General features: G+C 46.0%; 1 protein-coding gene across 1 annotated transcript; it reads left to right on the top strand.

Annotated features, from left to right (window-relative positions):
- Window positions 1-11,552: 11,552 nt before the first annotated feature.
- LOC146193311 (uncharacterized) lies at window positions 11,553-14,686 on the top strand. The gene is made up of 2 exons (XM_084600082.1): window positions 11,553-11,708; window positions 12,020-14,686. The coding sequence occupies exons 1-2, from the start codon at window positions 11,553-11,555 to the stop codon at window positions 14,669-14,671; spliced, it is 2,808 nt and encodes a 935-aa protein (XP_084456208.1). The 3' UTR covers window positions 14,672-14,686.
- The last annotated feature ends 398 nt before the right edge of the window (window positions 14,687-15,084 follow it).

Here is a 15,084-nt window from a genome sequence, read left to right on the forward strand (position 1 = left end):
CAGTAGCGACTTGTCCATGCTTTTTTATTTGTTTCGTCCTGTTAATTTTGCGTCTTGAATATAGTCACATTATTTAACATTTTCAGCTGGTAAAGAATTTTTGCAAAATTATGTTCCGTCTGGCCACGGCGAGTGCATGAAACATTGAGGTGCCGCCGCATTTGCACTCCTATTATCGCAAAAACCCAACGCGAATCGACCGCGCTTCACTGTCCGCACCGAACAAGAGCCTCCAAGCCGCCGCCGCCTTGTCTCAGCTCACCCGCAGCTTCGCGGTCGTGACTGCAAAGACTCCCGACCTAACCTTGCGTTTTTTGGTGCTCGTCCAGTAAATGACTCGTGAGTGCTTCAAAATTAACGTACTCTATTTAGTATTTAGCCTGTGAGCCCTAAAATACTGCAGGAATACGCCGATTCGCTTAATATGAGTGTGCCCCCAGCTTGTTTGTTTACGTAGCTCTCTATATAACGGAACATATGCTGCTCGTCCACTCGGCATAAAATTCTAGCTGAGCTAGTAACAACAAACATATTATTTCCTTTTTACACCCGTTGTATCTTTATTTGTGTACCGAAAACAATAGGGCTGCGAGAAGAGTCGAGGGCGCTACATCTACTGCCTGCACCGTGTAACCACAAGAGGCACCGGCAGCTGCCGGCGGCCATACGCCATGCGAAAGGTGGTGGCGTGCAGGTCGCCTCTGCTTCCGCTTGGATCACGCCAGTCATTGCCTTGCTATCGACGTGCGTTCGTGTTGTAATATGGCGTGTAATTGCGCATACGCGCAGTGGAAATTTTCTTTATATCACATGTATTCGTTTCAGTGCTTCTATTAGGTGAAGTTCCTTGGCGCAGTGTTTTTTTAACCTTTATTTTCTTTATTTGTGCTAAAAAACAGTACAAGAACAGTTGGTCGGACCCATAGCCTTTACGGCTGGCAGTGGGTCCAAATGAAAAACAAGTACAATGTTAATGCAGAGCTTGTACAGAAAAACTTCAAAATGAACACACACAATCAATTCATTCCGACAGTTCCGTGAAAGTTACATAGTGTTTTGAAGATGCCGAAAAGTTTTTTTACTTAACTTCATTGGGGACTTCATTCCACATCTGGGCTCCAGTATAATCTGGGAGTCTCGGGCCGTACATATTATAGCAATGTGGTAAATTAAATAGGTTGTTAGTTGCAGCTCTTGTTTGTTTCATTGGTAATCTAAATCTGCGCGTTTGCTCGTGCAAATGTAGGATAGAATGGTAGGCCGCCGCTTGTACTGCCTCACGTGCAGCAAAGAGAGGCAAATAGTACCAAGTGGAGCAGAGAGGCGACGAGTGCGCAAAATGCCTCAATAGTCTGTCGCTCACAAAACGCGGGTGGCCGCATTGATCTGTAATTTCTTTCATGCACGTTTTTTTCACTAAGCAAGAGATTTTTGTCTCACCTCGATATTTATAAGAAAGAGGAGAAACTTTCTCCGAAAAATATTGTTTGGTTGGTAAAATACGAGGCTTTCACACCTGAAATGCATTACAACAGTATGACTGATGAAGTGACCGACCTCTTTCTTTCTGTGCATCTGAATCCATTTCGTGGCTGTACCGGTGGCGTTTCGCTGCTCACTACCGATATCAGAATTGAAGGTGCAACCTCTGTGCTACAGTTCCGTGGAAGCAAATGGAGCACAAACGCATCTCAACTGACACTGATTGTCCGGTGAAGAACGTATTATGACTGAAATTCTAGCGCACTGCGACTGGCCTGTGATTTTCTACCACTTCGCCTCTCTGTCTGCGTTTTCATTCTATCCATCACCCCACTTTTCTAATAGGTTGTGTTGTCGACAGGAAAAAGGAAAGCTATATATTGTATTTTTGAGCGCAGCTCTTTGTCGTCCGTTCCTCGGTTTCGTATCGCTGTCGGCCTCGTAACCAGCTCCACCCCCCTGTCGGCCCCCCAGCTCAGCCCCCCTCTTCCTACATGGCGCTGACCGTGCGTATTATCTGACTGGTGCGCGCGCTCGCTCGTTCGCCCCTGCTTATACCCCCTCCCCCACCCCCTCTTCTTGCGTGGCGGCGAGAGTGCTCTCTTATTGCCGAAACGCAGGCTTGCTATCAAGGGATCATGGTGCGTTCTCTTCACTCGCTAGCGGCGTCAGCGGCATCAGTCAGTTGCTGCTATCTGTTCGTCGCGCAATGTTCCTATAGACATTTCCACGCTGGCGCTTATGACGTTCTGGCGTTGAGAGTATGCATCAGTGTTGCCTGTCTGGGTGGTACTGTGACTTGCCTCAAGCTTGCATTGTGAAGTGGTAGATATTCACCGACGTTTGTATTTATTTTCGTCGCGAATGACTTAACCTCTTGAATAATCGCATACGTCAATCAGAACTCTACAGGCCAGAACTGCGCTGTGTATGAGTTTCTTGAGTTATCAGATGTCCTCGGCGAAGCCTTTCACCAAGTGGCTGACCTTGTCCTCGTCGGACATGCGAGGTGAAGCGAGTTTAAAAAAACTTCAGGACCACCTCCATGTACTGGGTGTAGCTCACTCCAGGAAGTGGTGCTACGTGAGCCTGTGTCCGTTCTGAACACTTCTATGTAGTGGTGTCGCCGAAGCACTCGCTGAGCTCTTCAACAAAACGTGTCTAAGAAGTGAAGGAGTCTTCGTTGTTCTCGTGCCACCAAGAGCTGTGTCTGTGAGGGAGAACACCACGTTGGTCAGTTGCGCGGTCGCGTCCCACCTGTTATACCGTTTGACGCGTTGATATTGCGTCTGCTATTCGTCCACAACCTCACCGGCAGAGCGCGCGAAGGATCCAGTCTCCCGGTAATGCGGCCAGAAGATGCTCGTTGCCGACCTGGGCGCAGCGTCTCCGTCCAGGGACATCTTCGGGATAGCAGGTGGTAAACCGGCAAGGCGTCGACTGCGGCGAGGTCTGAGTTGTAGAGCCGTTGCTGACGAGGTCGGGCGTACCCAGCAAGCCTCCTCCAAGCTGTTACGCTGAAGGCTTTGGTGAACAACTGTTGGTACGGGAGGTCAGGGGCACCGTGTCAGCAGTCAGTGCTCTGTCGCTACGCGGTTACCATTTCCTCTTTCTTCTTCTCTAGCGCATCTTCGTCTTCTTCGCCGTCTGTTACAATATATTGTTCTAGATTATTAGCGAATGCACATAAAAGATATTTCAAGGGTTCCACAGTAGCCCCTTGGGCAGATGATGCCTCTGCAGAAACGAAATTCTGCATTTGGAAAGATAGCAACACACTAGCCAACCATTCCAAAAGAGTTCACTCCAGCAGAACGACCTCCATCGCCACTGTGGTGTCTGCGGCTCCTATGTGTGCGCGTTGCTTTTCCGGAAATATCAAGGAGTCAATGCCAGCCCTTCAAGCACTGACACTGTTCATGCTACACAATGACTATTGGGAGTACTCGAGTCTATACAGAAGGGCAGGTAACCTCTACTAATTTTGCATGCAAAAGGCTTCATTGCTGTGAGACAAACATTTATCATCTAATTTTGCATAAAACTACCTCTACTGGAGCAGAACTGGCCGCAATTCGTGCTGCTGTAAGGTGTATGTCTGAACAAACTGCTCAAACATGGGCTCTGCTCTGTGATTACAAACCCACTCTATAATGTCTTCAAACAATCATTAGTCATGGCGACCATGAGCACCTTGTAGCGGAGGTTCGACACTTGTAGCCAGGATCCCTCTACGCTCCCCCATCACAACTTACATCTACGGGCTACGTTCGTGATCTGGCGGATGGCTAATCGCGGAATAAAAAAATTATGCTACATATCACCTGCATCCTGTCACTTTTCTTTCCACCGTCCGCAGCTCGGGTGCTTAGGATATTAGATATTGAATACCAACTGCTGTGGCCAGCCATATTTTTGTATTTTCTATATAATTAGTGAACAAACCACCACCACCGCGAACAACTAGCCTGCAGTTACACCTGTTGAAAGAACTGAAGAGGTTCGGTAACGTTCTGTGTTGCTCTTCCCTTTTTTATTGCCATTCCTGCCCATCATCCTTTAGGTTGCAAGATAATCCGGGCCGGTTTTTACATTACATAAAGGTTTAAGTGCAACAATCACTGTGCTAAAAGGAGCAGATAATAATATTTCTTACCTTTAATTCAGTGGTTTTCGATGGCACACTGATGCTTCTCTACGCAATGCACCGGGCTTCTAGTTGGACCTCGTCACAAAAACTATCTTTTTCACGTCGCGTACATGACATGCTTCAAAGAACTGCGTTTATTTCCTAGTGCTTGTGCCTAAAAAAAATGACGCCGACGACCTCCCTGCAGAGACGCGGAGGAAGCTTTCGTGACAGGGACGAGAAACAGGCCGCGTGGGACGCTGAACGTGACCTCCATGGTGGCGGCACCTAGTGGGTGCAAAGTGCCTAAAGAATTGGCTTGTGCTATTAAAGAATTCAGCCTGAATGGGCGCAACCCTACCTGGGCTAGCCACATTCTTCCCTAATAGAACCAATTTGGGCAAATGGTGGCCGCCCAAGTAGAGCCGAGTGTGGCCCGCGTTGAAAAACTTATACTGGACCCAATAGGGCTCAGCTGGGAAGACCACATTAGACAAATGGTACGCAGCCCAGAGTCCATTTTGTGCTCCAAAGGTTAGGCTACCTAACCCCTACATCCTCTCTCCGTCACCCCCTACCTGAGACCGACAGGTGGCTCTTGACAGCAAAGCATACAGTGCCAAAAGAAAATACCGGTTACACGAAATTGTTGACGTGGACAATAAAGATGGTCGACAGCATTATACAGGTGTAAACAAAATTTTAAGGCACGATAGTAAATTCTATGAAATAAAAACTTTCGTATCCCCAAAAAAATGATCTATTCGCATCTCGTGGATTTGAAATTACAGGTCAGTCGCATGTCCCCAGGGCATCCGAAAGAGGAGTACACTAATGCATCACAAGTGCTACTGCCAAAAACGAAACAAGAAAAAGAGGAACACCAGGAGAAATTTATACAATTTAAATACTATTAAACTGCGTCATTCGTTGTACTGAAGGATAAATTTTAATGTCACATTTCCATTCGTTTCACTGAAGGAAAATGTGCTTGAGTAGCTTAGCTTTCAGCTGTAAAATGTCGGCATTGATAGAAAAATATGATACCAGATCCATGTTTTGTTTCTAAATTTTCATGCATTACATATCAAAGTAACCTTTGTGGCAGCAACCTCAATAAGTGTTAAACTCACAGTGAAGCAGAATGATGCAGTGCAAAGCGAACTATATAACTGTATCATACACGCACATTGCCCGTTTGTCTGACATGAGAAATTTACGTAGTCCTTAAAATAGGTAAGAAATAACATGGATCCCATTACGAACCTTCAGTAAAAACCTCCTTTTATTCCAAAGGCCCAATAACGCACCTGAATGTTGAATAGCCTGCTATCTTTTGCAGGAATACCTCTTTGTCAAATTTATGGGGCACACCAAACGCCGTGTATTTCCCAATTTCTTGACAGAACATCAGAATCATCATCATCATCAACTTGACTATACCCACTGCAGGGCGAAGGCCTCTCCCATATTTCTCCACTTAACCCGGTTCTGTGCTAGCTGCATTCACTGGACCCCGCCGAACTTCTTAACCTCATCCGCCCACCTAACTTTCTGCCGCCCCCTGCTACGCTTTCCTTTCCTTGGAATCCAGTTTGTTACCCTAAGCGACCATCGGTTATCCTCTCTTCGCACTACATGTCCTGCCCAAGCCCATTTCTTCTTAATTTTCACTAGAATGTCGGTAACTTGAGTTATCTCTCTGACCCACTCTGCACGCTTCCTATCTCTTAATGTTACCCCTACCATTTTTCGTTCCATAGCCCTCTGGGTTGTCCTCAACTTAAGTAGAACTCTCTTGGTTAGCCTCCACGTTTCAGCCCCATGGGTGAGTACAGGTAAGATGAAACTGTTATATAATTTCCTCTTAAGCGATACCGGTAAGCTGCTAGTCATAATCTGTGAGTGCTTGCCAAATTCGCTCCATCCCAATCCTATTCTTCTTGTTATTTCCTTTTCATGGTCCGGATCTGCGGTTACTACCTGTCCTAAGTAGACAATAAATCAATAAAGTCAAATGTTTTTCATAAATGCGAGAACAGACGAACAATAAACATTTTTGTTCAATATTTTAAAATATGTTATTCCTAAGGCTGTATAATTTCTAGATAAAAACACTGAAACGGTATATTTATTTATTTACTTATATCGAAGGGATCGCCACACAAAATTTGGCAAGTAAAGAAATTTGCACACCCCTCTTTTTATGTGTAATGGACCGCAGCATTTTTCAGAATTAAAGAGGTTTAATTCACTCGTTAAAAACCTTTATTTGCACATTTCTTGGAAGCTGCCAGTTATGACAAATATGACTTGCAGCAACTCTCGCACTCGGCCTTTGTCTTATAAAACCTTCCATTACAATTCCGTGTCGACGTATATACTTCACAACCAGTTTTATCTTTCCGAGGAAAATATCGCGGGTTTTTTCCCTTTGAGTTTCCCAAATTCAAACACGGTGGCTTTGTACAGGACCCGTCGCAGCCTGCGTGAGTTCCCTGCAGGCATACTGCCGCTGTAAAAAAAAAATCATTTCAAGGAGACATAGTGCTCATAGGCCCTTTATTCGTGTCTGGATATGACTTCTTACTGGAGAAATGCATATTTTGTATAGGGCTGCATTGACCAATTTTGAAAATTCTGAACGTACGATCACAAGCATATATATAGAACTGTGCAGACTTATGTTAAAAAAATCTCCGTTTATTCATTTGTTTACTTATTTTTGTAACCTAAAAGCGCTCAGCAGGGGCATTATACGAGATGTGAGTATTCACAACTAAAACGACCAGAGTGGACCATATTTTGCACAATTCCTCTAAAGAGGGACTAAACAATATGACATAATCAAACGGCTATATGACTTACAAAAATGACATCAAAGAAAAAGGTTAGCTGGCAAAGAACAGGTGATGCAAAACTGAGTAACCAATTGAAAAAAAGCAAAGGCTACAAACTAAAAGCTGAGTATATTAGAAAAATGTTTCAGCAGATAGAGAACGGAAGCTAACATGCGCAAACAGATTTATGCATATTTTCAAATTCAGTAAATTTTCAATTGCTACAGCGATGTTGGTATGGACATAAAAATCGTTTCCTGACCGTATTAAAAAGACTGCCCAGAACCCTTCCAATTCAGACAAGATGTGACAGATGTACATTTTTTTGACGAGCCGCAAATTGGGAGTGTTTTTTTATGTGTGTGCTTGACGGGAGTGAATAGCAGATTGGATGAATAAAACCGTAAGTGGCTAAATTTCAGCCGTGCATTAGTAGTGGTAAGCCGGCACGGTTCGTTATTTTGATTACAGTAGTGTACGATGAAAGATAAGAACATACAAATCTAAAAACGCGATTTTGGAAAATTTGAAAACTATGAGAAAGGTACTCATAATGTAGGTTCCAAACGGCTGTGGTATGTTGTAATTTTGGTGCGTAGTAATATCGTGCAGACGAATAATTTATGTCCGGAAGCGAGCCCTATAAAACGGTGAACGCATCTCCCTTCGTTTATTTCTGGATACGACACATGTCTTCGCAGAAACGTACATTTTGCATACGGCCCCATTTATCCATTTTGAAGGTTCTCAGCTTGATTGGAGCCAATTACGGCATTACACAAAGGTCTGTTAATATTTCGACGCACGCAAGGCTACAAAAACCTCCACGTTACTACATCAAAAAGTAAAACTGAAATCTGCTCCTGGTCCATGGAATCTGAAAGTAGAGATAAAGACAACTGCACAGCGAAAACACACAATCAGAAACATGGACGCTTAGAAGCGGTGGCTACTTTGCAGTCAATGAAGACCTTAAACACACTGACCAAAGGCCGTAAAAACACTTAAATTTCACAATTGTTTTCTCGTATACAGGCGCGTGAACAAAACATCTTAGGCCAGTAGCAGTGGTGTGGAATGGGATACACATCATTTTTGAATTTCTCTTTGGGCAGGGGTAGTCGACATTGAATCTCAGTGTCCCACCATATATTCTACAGCAGAACCTCTACATTGTCTTTCCGAGCTTTAAGGTAATCTGTCAAGATTTGCCTTTGAACGCTTGCTCTGTGATCCAAAGGTCAACTGCTGTCTGAAATTCCATCCGCAAAACATTCTTGAGCAGTGCAGGGAACGTTGCTGTCGCCATGAACTTTCATCTCTGCCGCTTCTCCTTTACCCCGAGGCATATACGCCGTACGCATACGATATCATGGCGAGTGCGGGCTAGGTAAAGAAAAGTAGTGTCGGGTGAATGCCCTAGGTGGTGTGACAAAAGGAAGCAGCGTAGCGTCGAAGAAGCCACTTTAAGTAAAGACGGAGACCGCAGCCTTGCCTGAAAGACACCATCGAAGACAGGCCATCGCATTGCCGGAAAGCTTTTCAAACGTCGTCGTAATTATGACGTGATAATTCGGGATGTACATGACGGACGAGTGGTCGGAACGCCTTTGCTCGGTTCAGTGCACGCAGACTGACTGTCAACGACCGCATCAGCCTTCCTTAAAAATAAAAAAAACATTTACCAATGTTCTATTGTCCCGAATGCAGCAAATACGCTGTTTCTTCAATGCCTGCTCTTGTGCACACGCGCCAGTCTGAGAAATCAAGGGATCCCCAGCCGCAGTTTTCTGGTGCCACCATTACAGTCACCTTTCCACAGTGGTAGTAGAAGCGCAGTACTGATGATCGGTGTCGTTATTCATGAATCCAGTGACATCGGTTGATTGTGAGCAAAATTTTCCTCTTCGCTGTAGTAGCTTGGTTGTAGCTGCGCAGAATTTGGTTGCGGCTCCAGTGCGGCGTTGGCTCGCTTTTATTTATCTTGTATCTTTGGCGTACAGCCAGCTTATCAAGGCTGTTACGTTTCTCCTCCGACAAGTGTGACAGCTGACGCGGCCACCGCATAGCAACAAGCCGAACCGCGAGCGGATCGGCCATTTCGACGCCGTTCATCGGCCGCGCAACACTTCCTCCCGCGGGCAAGTCTCGACGTGATTCTGCCACGCGCCAAATGTGTGTGCGTCGTGTGTATGAAAAAGCTGGCCAAGCCTGGAGCTCGAGGGAGAGTGCGTCGCCCTCGCCCGTCTGCAGGAGGTGGAGGAGATGTGGTCGCGCCACCTGCGATCGAGTCATCGCCTTGTCTGAGCTTGAAGGGCTCTCTCTCTTTCCCTATGAACTGGCAAGCCTATAAAAAGCAGCGGCAGACTCTGTGGCTCAATTCCTCTATGCCCTCCCCTGGTCCACCTCACCATCGCCCAGCTCCTTACCATCGAGAGGCGACAACGGGCGGTCATCAGGCTCTGCCTGGGGCTCCCCCGCAGCACAGCTATTGCGGCCACACTCGCTGAGGCCGAGTCCTGGCCGATGGAGCTCCAGGCTAGGAGGACAGGTCTCCAACACATCGAGCGCCTCCATAATGCCCTTGATGGCCGCCCCCTCCTGAACCGCCTCTTGGGCTGCCCTCGCTCCCGCATGGGCCACCTGGTGGGTGAGCTTGAGCAGCTCGTGGATGGCACCAGCGAGGACCATACCCTTCCACCACGACCGGACCTGGGCCGGCCGTACTCGATCCGGCTGTTGCTGCCTGGGGTTGGGACAGAACCACCTAGACTAGGAGAAGGCCTCCGCACCCGCCCGCACGCATCCTCTGACGTCATCTCACTCTGCCCTAGCAGTGTGCCCTATTACAAAAAACAGTGTCTCAAGTGCGAAACCAGTAAGATTTTCGCGCTGGTTTTGCACTGGATCTGCTGGGCACGCGGGAGCTCTGCGATAATTACTGGAGCAGCAACGGGAAGACACTAGCTGCACTGGTGCGATGGGAGAAAAACGCTGGGATTAGCCTTTCGACGCTGGGTGTGTCGCTGGCACCCGCGATGCACTGGGAGAAGCGCCGTATGTGCGCTGGGGCCGCACTGGTCCCAGTGCCCCAGTATAGCTGGTGCGGCCTGCGGCGTCAGCCGGAGTAGCATCCCTCAGGGGCCAACAGGGCAACAGCGTACTTTCAATCGACCATCGGGGGGCATATGAAAAATATGGTTCAAGCAAGCGCTTTTTGCTGCGAAGTCGTTGCGCATTTGTAAGAAAACAAAGGCAGTATCTTTTTTCTAGAGTTTCTATGTTTCGATAGGTCGTTTCGAGCGTTTCGAGAGCGACAACGATCGCCGCGCCTCGATCTCATGACAGACTGACGATTAACGCACTACTAAAGCTGGAATTGAATAATGTGGGCTACCATGCATAACCAACTTCACAGCTGATCTTAAGGGCACTCTAACACAATGATTACTGCCAAAATGTTCAATACGGGCTCAATCGCAGGCGAGCGTAGCCTGCACCACGGCCCAGTATCAACAGCAGAAAGAAAAACTAAAACGAGGAGGAGAGTAGTTTACCGATGGATGGGTCCATGAGAGAAAAAGCAACAACATACAGCGCTTGTAATACATAATATTTGGCGCGTTTCTCAAGCTTTTGCGCTCCTTTTTACTCTGCGTATCAAGCAGCCGAGCCCTCGGTCATCGCAACGCTTCCCGCAATGTTTACATACAAATAAGGTTTGGTTACACGCAATTAGGGTCGTCGCTGCGGCGCTGGCCGGTATTGAAGCTTGGTCGCACGTTTTTCCTTGAAGGCTTCTACTAAAGCTCCGTGTTCAGCGAAAATTACGCCCACGGTAGAAGAGCACCACCCAAGAGCCGGCGTTAGAAAATTTGCCAGCGATGTCAAACTCCACATGTTAAAATGATTTCAGTGCACAAAATAGCGCGCATAGGCACCCAGAACATTAGTTGCAAGTCGTGAGAGCAGACAGCAAGCTAAAATGATCAAGAAGTTGCAATTGTTAGAGCGGTAGCAATGGCCTGTAGACTGCGAAACATGAAGTCCAAACTTTATAAATGCGGGTTATGACATAAAATGCAAAAATGTTTATAAAAAGTCCAGTTCTCGGCGTGGCCGAGTAGTTAGTGTGCTGAGCTAGTGATTGGTATGTACCTAGGGACTTAGTTCGAGGCACGCTTGGTGTGCTAATTTTTTTTGTTTTTTTTTTTTTTTACTTTTTTTAGCTTTTTTTATGTACCTAACTTGTTTCGTTACTTTTTACTTTTTAATTTTTATCCCCCGCTTTTTTTTTTCCGGGCGAACAGTGCCGCCAGCGCGGAGCGTCCCAGTATGCCGCGTCCCAGTGCGCCCAGTGTCCAGCGTCATACTGGGACCATAATCAGGTATGGCGCTGGGGCGCTGGCTCCCAGTGGCACTGGTTTTTGCAATAGGGTGGTGTCGCCCTTGAGCACCAGATGGCGCTAGGTGCTACGCGACGCATGCGACGCGTGTAGCAGGTGCTATCGAGACACGAGACACCGCAGGAGAACGTCGCTGCACGTGGTTCGCTTTTTTTCATTTATTCCTCTGTGTACACGTGCGGTTTGTTTGATGTCATGGGCCGATGTTGTGTGCCAAACTGTAGAGGAAACTACGACAACGGGCCAAAAGTCAGGCTGTTTGGGTTCCCAAGTGATCCTGAACGAAGGAAAAAATGGCAGCGGGCAGTGCGACGGGACGATGTTGACGTTGGAAAACTGAAAGATCCACTGGTAAGTGTTGTCTCGCTTTTCAATTAGTGCAGTAAGGATTTATATGTACAATGTACATTGAAAGCGTATGAGTGCAAACTACGATAATCCATTGTTATGCGAATACGTTTTCAAGTGACCATTTATTTATACGTGTAAACCACGTGGGCTCGCGTGCGTTTGCGATCGTGTGTGTATATTCATTCGTTGAATGGCTCATAGGTCAGTAAAATGCGCTTTTCACAGATCTCGCGCTTAGAATTGTAAGCGCATGTCGCAGTTTTGCAGGCGTCAATGTGTTTCACAATATGATGGCGCTGGTTGTTCCGCAGGTTTGTGAACGGCATTTCAAGCCCGAGCACCTACGTACAACATCTAAATACACGGACTGCGACGGACGGACCATCGAGGTTCGAATGAAGCTCACCCGGCTTACGCCTGATGCCATTCCAACGATCTTTCCCGACTGCCCACAATATATTTCGGATTCTCGCCAGTCTAGAGAAGACCCTGAAGCAAAGCGAGCACGTGTGGAGAGCGAACAGCTTCAAGAGGCCTTAAAGCAGTCAGCTTTGGCACATGAGAACGAGGAACGAGAAAACAAAATTAACAGCCTCCAAGACATCAGTGCACGCCTGCACAAGCTAGGAGAGAAAAGGTTTTGGACAGTGGTACCTTGCGACAGCTGCATGATCTTTGCTCACGTAAAAGTGACAGCAGGTGCTCCCGAGATTTTTGTGTCAGTGACTGTGTCGTCGGATATGTCTGTGTGTGTGTTTTGGAGAGGTGCTCGTCTTACATCTGACAAGTGTTTTGAGATCCCGGATTATATCCACGATTTCCGCGTGCTTGTTCAGCTCTTGGATAATGTTGAAGATCACTGCACTAAAGGAGAAACACAGCACGTGGACAAAGGAAAGGCTGCACTGAAATTGGTGATCTCACTTCTTGATGACATTTCAAGTGGAGGCCTTCTGGAGGACGAGAAGTTGGGCGCTGTGATGTTCCTCAAAGAGCAGTGTCATCTCCTCATGAAAAGGAATAATGCTGTTCGGTACTCTGCAGAACTTTTGGTGTTGTGTAGCATTTTGTACGCTATTTCACCGCATGGCTACAAGTTTTTGAGAAGCAGTGGAAAGCTAGTGTTACCTCATACTGCAACAATCAAGCGTGTCTGTGGTGCACACGATGTCAGTCCATTAAAGGAGCAAAATGAAGAGGGCTTCCTAAGGTATATGAAAAGGAGGGCAAGTCTGCTCAAAGCTCATGAAAGAAATGCTACATTAATGATAGATGAAATACACTTACAGCAGTTTTTTGAATATAAGGGTGGCAGCGTAACAGGGGCTGCTGCCAACTGTTCTGAACCAGCTAAAACAGCGCATGTATTTATGGTGCAGTCACTCCTGTCACAGTTCAAGGATGTTGCACACATCCTTCCTGTGTCAAAAATTACTGCAGAGGAGCTTCATGAAACTGTAAAAAAAGTAGTCTTGAGACTTGAAGAAGCAAACATTCATATTGTTGCAGTCATTAACGACAATAATTCTATTAACCGCAAAGTAATGACCATGTTCAGTGAGGCTCAGAAGCTAGAAATTGTTTACCCCCATCCAGCTAATCCGCAGCAGCCCCTCTTTCACATTGTTGACTCAGTGCATTTGCTGCAATGTATCAGGAACAATTGGCTAAACCAGAAAAATGCTGACAAATGTCTATATTACCAACCTTTTCCCCCTGGAACCACAGAAAATAAAATGGAGGGGGCTTCATTCACATCACTCAGAAAGCTTCATGAGGCTGAACAAACTAATACTGCGAAAGTGGCTTTTGGGCTAACGTATAAAGCATTAAATCCCACAAATATTGAGAGGCAGAATGTGAAACTTGCTCTGCAAATTTTTAACACTTTTGTTTCATCTGCTTTGAGGCTAAGAGGCGAAACCCTGCATCTGACGCTTGCAGATGGTACTGCAGATTTTATTGACTTAATTGTGCGATGGTGGAGCATCGTCAATGTCAAGACTCCCCATAAGGGACATAGAGTGAGAGATGTGTGGCAAGAACCAGTACGTGAAATCAATGGTGAGCAGCTGCAGTTCCTCGACACATTTGTTATCTGGCTCGACGACTGGAAAAGTAGGTGTGTGCATACAGGCGCTTTGACAAAAGAGACACACTCAGCTCTCCGGCTTTCCACATACGCCTTGATTGAAGTGTCAAGGTATTGTTTGGAGGAGCTCGGTTTTACGTATGTTCTCCTTGGAAAATTTCAAACCGATCCCCTCGAAGCTCGGTTTGGAAAATACCGGAAGCTGTGTGGGTCCCATTATAATGTGTCGATCACACAGGTATTTGAAGCTGAGGCAAAGATCCGCCTCCAGAACACTCTGATCTTGCCAGATATGCCAGCATCGACTGACACTTGTAGTGAGCCGTGTGGTGAAACGCTGATTCACAAACATAACATAAAGCTAAGAAGCTGTGAGCTAAAAAAGCCCCGGGAAGACATGCCGGCATTGGTGTACATCGCTGGCTACTGTGCCTATGCTGCTTTGAAGCACCAACCTTGCAATTACTGCTGTGATTTATTCACAATTACTGAAAGAGAGCTTGATTGCAGTGATAATGTGTTGATTCATAATATGAGCAGAGGTGGCTTGAAATTTCCACAGCCTTGTGTCGTTCATGTGGTGCTGTGCACCAAGATTGTGCTGGAACATATTACAGGAAAAGAGCATGAGAATATGTTTCATGCAGAAAGTAATCAAAGAGCTGCACTTCTAACTGTGATGAAGTATTTGCTGTGTGACAGTGAAGACTTTGACACTTGTGCAACTGGTCACAGTCAAGAGTCAATGTTAAAGAACATCCTTAATCCAGCAGTAAACACTCTGCTGAAGAATTACGCGGTCTTCAGAAACGACAAAATAAACAAAGAAAAAAATAATGGAAAGAAGAGAAAGTTGACTAACCTCAAGTGAAAATGTGAGCTGTTTTCACGAATGTGTATGCTGCATTACATATAATATATGAACTGTGTGTTATGTTGTCGACTTCTCTGGAAATTTTTAACATCCCTGCCTTCCGCCCTCCGTTTCTCCTCATCCTCATTTTAAATTATTCAGCACTGTGAAGTTCAGATTTTTATTAAGCTAGTGAGATTGATGTATGTCATACTTTATGTGTGTACTGTGTTTGAATGTCATTCTCTGATATTGAAAACCAATGCCAAATAAAAGTTGTGACCTGAATTGTACGGCTGTGTGTGACAGACTGAAAAAGAAAGATGTTTTTCCGGCGTATCGTCTTTCTAACTGCAAAATCTGTAGTGTATTTTGTTTTATGGGGGTCAGCTCTGCTCTAGATGCCGAAATAGACGTGGAAAGAATTCGCC

This window comes from Amblyomma maculatum, chromosome 4 (genome assembly GCF_055883805.1).
Source record: "Amblyomma maculatum isolate TAMU_Amacu chromosome 4, ASM5588380v1, whole genome shotgun sequence".
In the NCBI taxonomy this organism is placed as follows: Eukaryota; Metazoa; Arthropoda; class Arachnida; order Ixodida; family Ixodidae; genus Amblyomma; species Amblyomma maculatum.